The following is a 15013-nucleotide window of genomic DNA, read 5'->3' on the forward strand; positions in this document are numbered from 1 at the left end:
GGGTCCGGTGGTCCAGTGCAGGCAGTGGAAGGAACGCGAATGAATGGAGTCTGGCTGCATCCACACAGCCATGGCTATGGGCTTGACATCGAAAAAGGCATCAACCCGGAGCGTCGGCGTGGAGCGGAAAAACCTCATCACGGTTTGCAGGTAAATCATCACAATGCAGCCCTGTCTCTCCGCGGGTGACACGACATTCACATCTATATACATACCATTCCTTGCATGCGATCATATGGTCCTCTGTGTCAGAGATCGTTCAAGAAAACATCTGGGACAGTATGATTAAGGTAAACAATTATAAGAAAGATAAGGTGAAGGAAAAAAATACATATTTTTTCTTGAAGGCCAAATGACCATCGTTATTTATTTTGTTAAGAGATGGGACTGGAGGCAGGTGCGTTTTCACCTTCAGGTAGCTCTACCCCGGACATGACACTCTGTTTAAATATGTTAATTCTGAACTATAGGCCTATGTTGTAACACCGTGACATCATTATATCATTATTAATTATGTCATAACACCTCCACGGTATGGTATAATGGCAGTATGGGCCTTTCTTCCATCATCACTAGTGACACTGTAATGATGAGGGCCTGTTTGGGACAAGGACATTCTGAGGCTTTGACTATATGCTCCTTTAGCACAGTGCTTCTCAACCAGTGGGGCCAACCAGTGGTCCTCGAGGGGGTTCCAGGTGGTCCCCAGCTAAATGATGGAGAGTTGGTAACCAAATGGAGGCTTATTAGGTAGATCTTTAACTCTTAAGAGCATAACATGAAACCAAATGGACCCTTACAGGTCCATTTGGTTTCATTTTACACTCTCAACAGTTAAATTATTGTTAAACATCTGCATTACTTAATTTACAAGAAGTCTACACAATTAGAGAATGTAGAAGAATTGTTATTTTGATCAACGTTTGCTGAAAGTCATGAAAGTCATCTCTCCTAATGGTACCAACATCAATGCAGCATGGAATTGTGGACAAAATATTGTGGACAAAATCCAACGACAACAAAATATTCTAAGTTTTGGGTCTGAGAGTCTAAATCTCATCAAATGGTGGTCCGTGGCTGAAATGCAGAATAAATTATGGACCTTGATATGAAAAGGGTTGAAAAAATTGCTTTAGCAGACTGTGCTGCTAGAATATGGAGGCTCATAGCAGAATGTTTGTTGATATTGTACTGCTGTCATTTAGCTTTAAGAATAAATTATGTCACATGGTGGCCTGAGAGTCTGGGCTTCTAGTTTATTTATCTTCAGAGACTTACTACTAATCCACAGTTAAAGGTAGGGTAAGTGATATTTTTTGGTTAAAACAAAAAGTATTTTGTTAAAAGGTTAAAGCACTATATTCTGATAGTAATCATTGCTATAGAGTGTTTGTTCAGTAACAGGAGTCTCCCCGTCTCTCCAGCTCTTTAATAAACAGAAAATACATTTTCCAGCCAATCAGGAGAAAGTGCCCATTTTTAAGCTTCATTTTTATAGTGTTCCAATTCAAATTTTGCCTGCTCATTTCTTAGTGTCATCACTTCCAATTTCACTTGTTTAATCTATATCCTGATTGAGTTCTCTATCCTGATTTGATAAAATTGGAAATGAAACTGAAACGAAAATGCATTTTCTGTTTTATAAAGAGCTGGAGAGACAAGGATACTCCTTTTACTGAACAAACACTCTATAGCAATGAGTACTATCAGAATATAGAGCTATTTAACACTTATTTTAACCAAAGAAAACCACTTACCCTACCTTTAACTATATAATTGTTGAGGAAAATACCTTTATTTACACATGGTTAACCTTACCTGTTGTGTCTTTATCTTCTCTCTATAATTTGCAATTGAATATTACCCTTGTTGTTTATTTCTACTGATTTAGTGCTTAGACTGAGCTTATCATGTTTATATACGTAGATGGTTGAATTTTATGTCCTCCTATGTGTATCACAATGGAATGCTGAGTATTGAGTATTCTCATTGCAGTCCTCCTTATGAAAAGTGTATGTCTTGATAATTGTCTGAAGTGAATGTGCAGCATTTATTGTGGAAAATGAAATAAACCCACACAATACTATAAAAATATTCAGACTCTGAAATAGACACACAATCAAGCAAGTGTTTTATTACAGTACCTTTCTGTCAAAGGTTCATCTGTCTCTTAGTGACACATACATTGTAACTGAACATATAGCATCACACAGTGCTTCAAAAGAAAAAGTTTTCACAACAGACTTAAGACGAGCAAGAAAGATTAGCAAGAACACAAAAAGACTACTGTTTGTATTTGGCCTTATTTCACTGACTGACCATGCTAAGACCATTTTAATCCAAACATTTAAAGACAAAAGACAGAGGACAAGAGAGACTGAAATAAATTCCATCAGTAATGCTTATTACACAAGAGTCCATCCCCCCCACCCCCATTTCCTAATGGAAGACATGACATTGATTAGGTACAGTTTGAAGGCACTTTTTCCAGGCTTTGAATATTTGATCAAATATCTGTATCACTGTCAGGTCTGCAGATCTGTTGTTCAGTGCTGATGGCATTGTTTCTAGAAATGGCCATCATCACAATTACTTTTTTATTATTATTTTTCTTCATATCAATCATATATTCCGGTGACAGTCGATGGCATTCAAGTAGTTAAAGGTTGTGACCTCAGGTTTTGCTGCAGAGATACTGTAGGCTACTTGCTGTCACTTCTGGCTGTGCATTGTGTCATGCTAAATTGCTGTGTCCCAGCTATCATGTTCGTGTAGATCAGCAGGGCAGCGTTGCTTTAATGCAATGCAACGACACCATATACAGCCTTGTTTCCGCTGACAGAGATGCAGCTACTTTCAGATCCTTAACCTCGCTAAGCTCACATTAGTGCTCAGTTAGAACAACAGTTCAAGCATTTTCTTTCTAATACACGTGTATATAAAGTTTAACATCTGTTCCTTCACTATTACATCGTACACATTTAACATACAATCAACACACACACAGAGATTAACATTTTTCGAATCCTTTACAGTTCATTTGATGAACTCATGTCATTTTATGGGACTTAAAATGTGGGCTTGTTTGTCCCCACAGATTTCACCTCAAACCTTTCCAGGTTTGGGGTCATGCGACTTTGATCCTTACAGGTTTGATACAAGAATCATTTGTATTGTAATAAAATGTTTGTTCAATGTTATATCTAGGAGGGGGGTCCTAACAAACATACATGAGCTTTATAGTCCCATTGAAAGTTCACCATTATGTCTATTTAAAGTTATTTTTACCAGTTCTGGCATAGTGTAGTTACCAGTACTACTGTCTCTAGGCTCCTTTGATAGATGTATCATGTCAGAGGGTTTCAAGGCCCTATTTACTATTTACTATGTCATATGAGACAGAATGTACATTTATGATGAGACATACATATACAGCAATAGACATTTGTTTTTATAATAAAGGAAAACCTGCTGAACATTTCTAACACAATGGGAAACATTTTCTACTTTAGGTTTATGTCATAGATTTGGGCTTGATGCATTTATATATATATGGTTTAAACAAAATGAAATTAGAACTGAAATATGCATCTTCGCCAAGAATCCTAGGAATATACTCATGAAGTCTGTAGACCGGTTTCAAGCCTATATAGAGAAATTAATTGGATTAGGCCTATATTTATTATGTCCGCATTGATGACAGTTTGACTAACACTAACTCTAACTCTAACACTGGCTCTCAGAGCCAAGATGCTGTAATTGTTTTAAGACTTTACACAAGATTCCATTTGATATTACTCTGGTATATTGAAAAAGCCTACTGTAAACCAGGGAAATCAGCAGTCACACGTTTCTTTTTTTCAGGCCATATGATGTAATGTATAGGCCTAATATTTACTGTTTTTCTATTTTTTTAATTATTCTTACTAAGGGCTCTCATGCAGAGGTCCATGACTGGATGAACAGTGGTGTTGTCGACACAGGGAACCTAAGGAAACATAGACAAAATTGATGAGAAATTGATGTTCTAGATTTTCTCACTATTTCTTCCTGCAAACAAAGGGAGGATGAGAAAAGGAAGGAAGGAACGTTGGTGTGTTGCATTTTGCTAGTTGTTTTGCAAGTTGTCATAATCCTAATTTAAATTTATAATTTATACTTTGTCGTACAACAAAATATTAATTAGCCATTAGGTGTGGCTCAACAATATTTCAGGTGCAAAGTGCTATGAGTAAAAATGTAATTACACACTGTAGCACTAGCAACCACAGCTCTATATTGAAAGTCTGAGATGAGATGAGCTGAATATGTACATTTCTTTATAATTCAGCAAAAAAGTGTCAATGGCCTCAGTCACTGCCAATTACCACCTCTCAAAACAGTCCTTGTGATTAAAAATCATTACCCGGCCTTCAGAGACTTCACCACTGCTAATTTGTAACTCATAATTTAAAATGAACTCCTTCAACATGCATGTTTGAAGCTGTCATTTTGTACCTAGCATTCCTGAGGCAATGCTTCTCGTTTCCCATTGATCTCTGATTTTACAAAACAAAAGCAGGGCTCATTGGCCACTAATAAAATGCCCAATAACACCAAGTACTTGAACAGCATCATTTTCATTAAGATTTGGGTAATTTCTGTCATTGTTTTTTTTGTCATTTGTTCCTTGTTAAAGTAGCATCTCCTATCCTTCTTCCATATTGTAATAATTCACAGTGACATAATGTTGTCTTTCATGTTACTCCCCCTGTTAAATACAAACATATCTGCACTCAGTTCTTCCCATTCAGCACCCTTTTTGCTATCTTGCGCACTGATCCATTCTCACATACTCTGACCATAAAACACTTTGCCTGGACTCTCGTTCACAGGGGGAGAGGAAAGGAGACACACCCTCCTTATACTATATCATATTTCAGTGTGTTTGGATATATGCCCAGAAATCATAAGCATTACTCCCATTAAACATTTCCATTATAGCACAGGGGAATCTCCTTGTCTATACTCGTGCTGTCTGGATGGAGAATGCTGATCCAGTACAGGACTGGGCCTCTCCACCACAGTCCAGGTTGTTAAAAACAAACACACCCTCAGGTGGGGTGACACAAGTCTGTGGCCATGGAGAAGTCTGCCTGTGTCAGCTGTTCCAAGACTAAGGAAAGAGAGAGGCAGGAAGAGGAAGAAAGGGAATGAGAGAGATATAGAGAGAGAAAGAAAGAAAGAAAGGAGTCAAGGATAGGCTCATGGGGAAATGTGAAAAAGTAATAAAACCGAACACTTGAGGAATTAATTAAAGGCTTGATCTGTTTGAATAAGACATAGCTGCTGACACGGTATGGTCCATTTAGACCAAATGAACACTCAGGATTTTACTGTGCAGGTAAATTATTGGAGGCTATAGATGTTGTTGCTGATCAAACAGAGCTGTGTAAGTAAGTACAGTAGAAGAACAAGAGGGCTTTTGAAGAGAGTTGAGAGTGGGCCTGGCTGGGATCCAGAGTGAGTGAGAGGGGGCACAAAAGACGCTTGTCATAATGCCCTGCAGTTGTTTTTCAGTGTCAAATCGTACCAAGAGCATGTTGCTGTGGCAGTCCATCGATTTGCATTTTGAGGCATGCCAGTAATTCCTACTCGTTAACTCCCCTTCACACCAAAAGACCTCGGTCCACTTCTAATCATTTCAATATAACGTCAGCTTTTGTTACAGGAATTGCATCAGCACAAATAATAATGTCATAATATATCAATGGTGTCGTAATGTCAGTCAGAGAGTATCCTTATGATGTCATACTACATTTTGAAACGATTTTCTGTAACTGAATCTTGAAGTTCAACAAACAAACTGCTAGCTTAGCCCCTGAACTGTTTGTGCTTACTAGAAAAGTGATGAAGTGTACTGTATGTATGGCAAAGCAGAGTCTATGGGTCACAGTGGAGAGCAGCATCTACTGGGAGGCATCCTAGCTAACAAACTAAGTGTAGCATCCTGTACCTATTTATGACCACCACCCAAGAGGACTGTCCTAGTACATTTTTTGATAGAATTATGATGCTACTGACCTGCTTCCTCGATAAATCCTGCATGATCAAAAAATTAAAAGTTCCCGAAACAAATGTAATCCAGTTTTTGAAGTAAATTTCGATAAACCCTCTGCAGAAGTTGTCATGGCGTCTTTATGTTCCCTGTGATGGTGTTGTTCTGTTTTGTCTTTTTGTGTCGTGGAGATAACCGCCAGCCCCCCCACCCATTGACGAGACCCCCTCTCATCTAGAGGGTTTTGCGTTTGGGAAAGAACTTCAAGGCTTTCCGGAATGAAGTGGTTGTCGTGCCCCTGCTGAACGAGGCACCCCCGAGGGAGAACTTGGTCTTCGCACTGACAAAGGTTTGGTTGCCCAGTGATGTGGTCTTCCTGCCTCTCTGGATGAAGGAGTCCCCCACGGCATATTTGGACATTGCCCTCTTTATGGTGGTGTTGCCCATCGAGAGGGCTGTCTTCCCCTCTGTGATGCTGGTGTTGCCCATTGTGGTGAAGTTCGTCTTCCTGACCCAGCTGAGACGGTTGTTTTCGGGGTTCACTCTGCACAGCGCATCGCACACTCATGCAGCACACCCTGCCCTGCGAGCCCTTGGCTGTGATAGTAACAGCAGCTACGTTCCAGACCAGACCAGAAATGCTAAGCGCGGAGAGAGCTACCCCCGTGTCACATAATACTTTCGTTGAGCTGGTAAACGTGGGCTCTGGAAGGCCACATACCACCCATGTGTCCCTGTGAATGGACAGAGGCAGCCGTAGGTGGCCACAGCCTATCTGGGGGGGACCAGGACAGTGGAACGATTGTACCGGCACCACGACGACATTGGACAGCTGAAGGAGACATTGTTGCACAGGGGACAATCTGTGGTGACATCACTTTAATCTGAACCATTGTTCCCTATGTCACCTAGTTGTAAAACATTGCTTCTGTGAAAAACGGCATATAGCATACTTGAAATGACATGCACGTGTAAGACGATGAAAAATGGAAGGTTGTATGTGTTCATATTTCTCAGATATAGCTGAGGTTATATTTTTCACCCATATTATTTTCATGTATTTGCTTTCCTTTGAAATATGGGTGTGGCTCAGTGTTTTCGTTTCAGATTGGTTTTGTACTTGAATTGAATTGTATGTACTGCATTGAAGTCATTACATGAGTCTATATTTTCTTCCACCTTTTGCCAGTTTGATCACATTAATATATCTAAAAAAGTCAGAGTTGTTTAAAATCAAAAATAATCAAGCCAAGCAATGTTTAAGCAATCTTACTTTTATAAGCACTATTACATCAGTCTTCTTCCTAAAGACATATTTTCCAAACTATTTTGCTGTTGAACATACTGTAGGTCAGCATAGTTTTATGAGCACCAAATACGTATACATGATTACTGAATGAACAATACATAGGATGAGGTTCGTAGGAGAACAGTGCTGATGGCATGCTCTCTTGTGTCTCCACATACATCACACACAGCTCTGTCACACAGTCACACTTCCCCTCCCTGCCAGCAAATCCTCATGTCATTACTGGCATAATTTGAATAATGATCGCAGCATGGCTGTGGAAAATCTTTCTCATTTGCATGCAAGCCCATTAGATTTGTACTCATTTTGCACTTACACACAGTGTTGGATATGCCTTTAACAGTTAAGTGACAAATTCATTATACATTGGTTTATTTGCAAGCAACTCCTGATTCACAAACATAGCAACTGATATTATATTGGCTTTAAGCTACTGACCTGCTAAAACTGACTCGATAGATATCCCGCAGTTTTGAGTGTTTGCACAGTTTTCACGTGTGAACATTCCAGTAGAGGTTGCTGTGAGTTTCTTTTCCCCTTGTGAGGGTGGTTTTGACCACGGACACAGACTTGGCTCCATGGGTGAAGGTCACAGTTGTGAGAGAGCTTGTGGTCTCGCTTCGTGTGACAGAGGTTTTGCCCACCGCTAAAGTAATGTTGCCCAAGGTTATAGTGGTTCTGCTCCAGGAGATCGAACATTTACCCCAGGAGAATGCGTACTTAGTCTTCAGGATCAAAACACTGCCTTTAGTGAAGGATGTCTTACTCGACAAGTATGTGGTTTTCCACTCATCGTTAGTGTCTTTGTTCGACTGCTTTTCCAATTTTGGTGTTTTAGCCCTGGTCCCTGGAGTTCTGTCCATCTAGTTGGTTCTGCGCTTGGACATCAACGCTTTGCGGAAGGAGGTTTTGGTGGTTCCTCGAGTGAAGCTGGCCGTTCCCAAAGCTACAGTCGTCTTTTCTCTCTGAATGATGGAGTCTCCCATGGAGGTGGCGGTCACTCCCCTGAAGACGGAGGCGTTGCCCATTTCAACAAGAGTCTTTCCCCTGGCAATAGAGGTTTTACCTACGGCCAGGGCAGTCTTGCCCTCAGTAATGCTAGTGTTGCCCATCGAACCGGAGGCAGTGAGCCCTGGTCCGTGCCTGTTTTCTTGCTCTTAGCATGCACTCCGCATAGCCTCCTGCCTCTAGTACAGCAGGGTAGGGTCAAAAGCCAAACTAAAGCAGTGGCAGAAACTGCCCTAAATAGATCAGACCATCGTGTATAGAGGAGGGGGAGGGAGTATTTCATCATTCTTTGATTATGGTCGGTCCTCCTTTGAAAGACCCAAAGTGACCTGGAAGCCCAAGTGGACAAAGGCTGCAGCGCCGCTGACCGTGTCATCTGCCACTGGAAGAGACAGGGTGTTAATTGTATGGTTGTCATGGTAACACTGCCAAAGAACTGAAGGGTTACATTGTGCAGCACACAACAATCGGGGTGACCTCAGTAGCTTCAGATGGCGTGGCTCCCAAAAACCCTAGTTCTCGCTATTGTTCTGACCTTCAAATACAGTAGTACATTTGTCTTGGATGTTAGTGCTTGCACAGTACACTTTGACATTTTGTTGCCGCTCTCAACACAAAAGTACATTTCCTTCACATAACTATAGTACAAAAAATATTGTAATTGCTAAAGTGATGTTTTCTTAAGTCCTCTTTTTTGTTCTTGTCCAGATTCTCTGTGAAGACCCTCCTAGAAAAGTACACAGCAGAGCCTATAGATGACTCATCTGAGGAGTTTATCAACTTTGCTGCCATATTAGAACACATCCTCAGCCACCGCTTCAAAGGTAACGCAACAGGTAACATACAGTATGTCACAAAGACAAAATGAGTCCACTGATCAATTCAAACTACTTTGAATGTGTAACAGTAAAGGTGAAGAACAAGCAATATCTAAGATATCACTTTATAGAACAGTGCAATGCTGTGTGAAACGTAATTATATCATTACCTCCACCAGCGGAGTTGGATTGGGGTTATGTTTTTACCCCATAATTTTTTTCTGTACATTTATCTGTTAGGAGGATATTTCCAAAATGTATAAATGAAATGAAACCTTTTGGAATGGTTTGCCATAGGGCAAAGAAAAATTATGAACTCTTCATACTTATTGGCCAAAGGGTGGTGTGGCAGGGGAGGGGGCGTGTCTTCTCATAAAAGGTTGTGTAACTTCCCAACATTTCATGTAACATCATGAGCAGTTAAAGAAAGTTTTCTCATTTGGCAAAGAAGAGCTCATGGGATGTTCACAGTCACACCAATTGGCCTTAAAGGCGTGTTGCAGGCGGCATGGCCTCTCATAAAAAGGTGCATAATTTATTAAAGGACGACTTAACCAATTTTTTTACCAATCTGGTTCTCTCTAATGCTCATGATCAAATTGTAATATTTCTTTCTACTCGGCCTGTGTTTCATAGGAGGGCTGTGGACACTTCAGAAACCTGCCTACCAGTGACATTTTTCCCCAAACAAGATTTCAAATGTTTTATTTTCATTTTTATTAACGCGAGAACAATGGCTTCCATTATAGCATGCTAACTTTCCAGGAATAGAAAGCCTGCCGTTTCTATTAGTCCACTATGTCACATGTAGGTGGATTTCTGAACTGTCCTCAGCCCTACTCTGAGACACAGGCCGAGTTGACAAAAATTGTGACATATTATCATGAGCATTTTAGTAAGGACCAATTGTATGAAGATATAAGGAAGAACTGATTCAATCTTCACCCCACTTGTCGACCTCCCCAGGCCACACCCGCTTCCATTTGTTTTAGGTCTCCACTCTACTGAGCACATTTATCTTAATAAATGTTATTCACTGAAAACAGACAGCTGATCACATCCATATCTCTTTACAGTGTCTCTACATTGAGCCGTACTATATTGTCATTATACTGTATGTGCATGTTAACTGTGCAGACTACTATAGTATCAAGTACAGTATGAGTCATCACTGTGTTTCAACCTTGGACCAGGTTCAGGAAGTTGGTTCAGCTCAGATGGCCAGCGCAGTTTTTGGGAATACATCCGGCTAGCATGCAGCAAGGTGCAGAACAACTGCATCGCCAGCATAGAAAACATTGAGAACATCAGCACATCACGAGCCAAGGCAAGGATGCTGTGTGTGTGTGTGTGTGTGTGTGTGTGTGTGTGTGTGTGTGTGTGTGTGTGCGCGCGCGCTCGCATGCCTTTGTGTGTTCGAGTGGGACAGAGAGATGGGTGGGGCATAGAGAGAGAGAGAAATCCCTCTGTTCCTACTCACTACTTTCTCAATCTGTGCGCCCCATTCTCTGCCCACTCTGTAGGGCCGGGCATGGATTCGAGTTGCCCTAATGGAGAAGCGCCTGTCTGAATATGTGGCCACAGCCCTGAGAGACACTCGAACAACCAGGTCAGACTGACCACAGCACCATTCAATAAATGATATGCTGTTTTCTAGAAAATATATCAACATTTCCATTTGAATGTATTCAGTATCTTCTTATATTGAATACAGTCAAACTGAAACTTCACGCTAGTGCTTAGTGATAATGACAGCTATTCATGCGGCAGGAGGTTCTATGATGACGGTGCCATAATGCTGAGAGAAGAGGCTACAGTTCTGACAGGAATGCTCATTGGGCTCAGCGCTATTGACTTCAGGTGAAAACCCATTTAGCACTTCAGTACAGTACTTAAAAATGTCCTGGGATCCACATTTCTGTTATTCTCACACTTTGAACCCAGATTCATAAGAAATGTTACAGCACTTTTTACAATGTAGTTACCATAAATCCCCAAACGTCCATTTTGAATGCTGACACACGCAGACATGCACGCACACACACACACACGCACGCACACACACACACACACACACACACACACACACACACACACACACACACACACACACACACACACACACACACACACACACACACACACACACACACACACACACACACACACACACACACACACACACACACACACACACACACACACACACACACACACACACACACACAGACAGACAGACACTTTCCTCTAAAGTGCTTACAAAGCTTTTCCTCTTGTATTAAAGAATGGAATAAAAGCTTTAAAGAACAGCCTTAATATTTCCGTCTCTTTCTCTGTGCAGTTTTTGCCTGAAGGGGGAGGTACTGGATGGTAAATCTCCAGCTGTGATCGACTTTACACCTTACCTGAAGTTCACCCAGAGGTGAGACAGATCCAGCTGAATTATTTAAACAACTATCCCGGACAACTATTAGAGCTGTGTTTGTCTATGTGCATACATGTACTGTATATACTGTCCGTGCGTGCGTGCGTGCGTGCGTGTGTGCGTGCGTGTGTGTGTGTGTGTGTGTGTGCGCGCATGTGATTGATGTTGTAACACTCTCTTATGTTTTTGGTGTGAAGCTATGACTACCTGAGTGATGAGGAGGACAGACGTAGCTTAGACAGCAGTAACAGTGAAGAGAGCGTCCCAGAGCATCCCTATATCCCGCTGGTCACCGACGAAGAAAGCTGGAGCAACAAGTGTCGCAAGATGGAGCAGAGATTTAAGATTGTCTACGCCCAGAAGGTGACCGACTAAAGACCAGTTGAAAATGTGTTGCTTTATTTCTCGTCTTAAATGATGATGGAAAGTGAAGGCGTGGCTAATTGTACAATTGGTTGTTGCAGGTGACTGGTCAAAAATTGTGCTGATAATTCTTATAAAAGCACCAAGGTGCATTCACTTAGTCAACTCTTGTGTTAACTTAGCCCTGGTCAATATAAATTACCATTGACCATATCTGTAGAGGGTGCAGTGGAGTAAATAAAATAATTTCCATCTGGCGGACATATTTTATTTTCTGCCCAAAAAGTGTATTATACAGAGAAGGTGGGGTGCTGAGAGGCTTCCCACCGTGGAGAATAGACTTTCAACAACACAAAACAGCCTTTGTTTCGGTGAGTAGTGAAGTAGTTTTGTTTATTTTTACTACAGTTGGAGCCCTCGCAGGGCAGTGGAATTCTTTGTCTATAAGCAGAGCCGAGCGCCTGGCAGGGCATTAGAGAGAACTCACTAACGCTTTGGACCAGGGCTAGTGTTAAGTAGGCAGTGATCTTTCTGGGTTCCCCTGTGTTTTATTGTTATACAGTAATTTGAAGAAGAAAAAAAAATACACGTGTAGTCCTTCTCACTGTTGCTAGCCCCCAAAATGTCATGTTGGACGGTGTAGATGAGCACATTTCTCCTCCGATACGCAAGTCGCCAGCCTCTTCTTTTCACCTGACAGTGAGGAGTTTCATCGGGAGGGCGTAACTGCGTGCGGCGGAACACAGTATCTGATCTAGTTAGTGTCCCTACAGAACAAGCACCCTGGCCAACCGGTAGGAGTTTGAACCCCCAGGCCAAGCAGGATGTACTGCGGAGGATTCAAACCCCTCTGTGGTGCTGGGCAGGAACTATAACCCTGCAGTTACATGCATTTGTAACCATTGTGAAAGGCATAATACTTTCAAGGAAAGTTTTTATTGTTGCTATATTAAATTGTTGTTCATCTATCAAAACCATCTACCTTTGTGTGTGGTGCAGGGTTACCTGGAGGAGCTGGTGCGTCTACGGGAGTCCCAGCTGAAGAACGTGGAGTCAGAGAACAAGCGCCTGAGAGCCATGGTAGAGGAGCTGACATCTCAGAGCCAACAGGAGAAGAAGGAACTTGAGGCTGTTGTCCTGGAGCTACAGGCACAACTGTAATTCACACACACACACACACACACACACACACACACACACACACACACACACACACACACACACACACACACACACACACACACACACACACACACACACACACACACACACACACACACACACACACACACACACACACACCTTTAAAATGCATGTTATTTCTGAATGGATGTAAATGAATCTGTTTTCCTATGGGCTTCCATCAGATCATCCCTCATCCCCTGTGATTCTGCTCACCTGGCTAAAGACCTCTCCATCCCCCTGGTCAACCAGTGGTCTACCATTAAAAACAACCAGAGTGATGTAAAGTTATTCCGCAGGTAAACCTACATGTGATTGTTTCTTAGATACGCTAAGATAGGTGCCTTTCATTTTGTTTTAATATGATGAATAGTGAATTTAATGTATTTTATTTTAAATAATTTATTGGCATGGTTCTATGACATGCAGAATTAGGTTAGAGTCAGTGTCACTGCACAACCAGGGCATGATGAAATGGACCTGCTCTGCTCCATTACAGGGACACATAACTATACGTAGACACCAAAATACATAACCTTAATTAGATCAAAACTGAACAGACAGGCAGCACATGTTGCACGATAAGCAAGTAATATTAATAGTGACAAAATGAGTACAGACGTTGTTCAACAAACATATATACATTCAGGAGGAGTTTCCACAGCTTGGAACAGCTGTCTGCAGATGTCAGCCTGAACTCAGACTCCCAAAGGACAGATGGGAAACAGAACGGAGACGCTGCCTGGTCCTCAGCAGGTATGAAATCTTTGAGAATACTTATGTGATACAGTATATTCATGCGTTTAAAGCATGTACATACAGTATGTCCAGACTGTGATGCAGTGTCAAAACAACACACAGATGCCATCTGTATTTCGCGGTCTGAAACAAACTCCCCAACCCAACACCCAACAACACCAACACATACAGTACTGTACATCACTAAGAGGCATTCACCCATCCACGTGTACGTACGCACACATACAAAGGCATGCCTGAGGGCCTGTGTGTGGAGTGTTTTTGTGTGGGAGTTTCAAGTTATGCTGCACTCAAACTCCAGTCAACAAGACAACGTTTTATTGTACAATTTACAATTACAGTTTAGGCATTTAGCAGTTGATCTAATCCAGAGTGATTTACAAAGCGCCAGATTGGTAAGTGGCATGAACCCTAGTCAACAGTTTACAGGCGAAATGGATAAGTAAATAGAGTGCAAAGAAAATGTAATGCAATTCTACAAAGTAACTAGGATACCAAGTAAACATCAAACCTAACATCTGTCTAAACTACATGCTATCTACAGTAAATAATATACTTAGCTTTCTTTTTTTATCTACATAACTACATATCTGCAGAGTTATATTTATTCCATTCTCTCCCTCCAGGAAAAGACTGTACCCCTTCCATGTTGGGCCTGTGTGGCTCTCTGGCATCTTTGCCAAGCTCCAAGTCCCTGGCTAGCCTCAAATCCAGCGAGTGCTTGGTCAATATCAGCACTGACCCCAGCCCTGCAATCTCTCCCAGCTAGGAGGTACAGAACAACAGTGATATCAGCCAAGCAAAAGCCTAATTTATACTCCGTCGTACACCAGTTTTGCTCAGCGAAAACAACACATTTTCAAGTGAAGAACAGGATGCCATGGTTGTACAACGAAGCATAAATTAGGCTTAAGAGCCCACCTCAACCCCCCACCAGTCTGTCTGCCTGGTGATGCTGCATTGACCGTGACTAAACCACCTAGCTAAACCCACTGCTTCGTATCATTATCAGTCCTGTCATTGAACACTCAACTATGCTCTACATCCCAGTGGTACCATGAGAATAGAAGGCAATCTCCTATCAGTCACCACCTCTGGATTCTTCTTCAAAT

At 41.6% G+C, this 15013-nt stretch overlaps 1 protein-coding gene and 1 long non-coding RNA gene across 2 annotated transcripts; one reads left to right on the forward strand and one right to left on the reverse strand.

Moving 5' to 3' along the window:
* Positions 1-26: 26 nt before the first annotated feature.
* Positions 27-14685, forward strand: rundc3aa (RUN domain containing 3Aa). Its single transcript, XM_084070963.1, has 11 exons — positions 27-150; positions 9063-9190; positions 10366-10499; positions 10696-10781; positions 10943-11032; positions 11514-11594; positions 11795-11960; positions 12960-13117; positions 13328-13441; positions 13792-13898; positions 14528-14685. The coding sequence occupies exons 1-11, from the start codon at positions 44-46 to the stop codon at positions 14668-14670; spliced, it is 1314 nt and encodes a 437-aa protein (XP_083927089.1). The 5' UTR covers positions 27-43; the 3' UTR covers positions 14671-14685.
* LOC311054942 lies at positions 2115-6652 on the reverse strand. The gene is made up of 2 exons (XR_014601740.1): positions 6064-6652; positions 2115-3988 (listed from the first exon to the last, which is right to left on the reverse strand). It is a non-coding gene; the product is annotated as an uncharacterized lncRNA (long non-coding RNA).
* Positions 14686-15013: the final 328 nt, after the last annotated feature.

Source organism: Gymnoscopelus microlampas (genome assembly GCF_963454915.1).
Source record: "Gymnoscopelus microlampas genome assembly, chromosome: 11".
NCBI classification, from domain to species: Eukaryota; Metazoa; Chordata; class Actinopteri; order Myctophiformes; family Myctophidae; genus Gymnoscopelus; species Gymnoscopelus microlampas.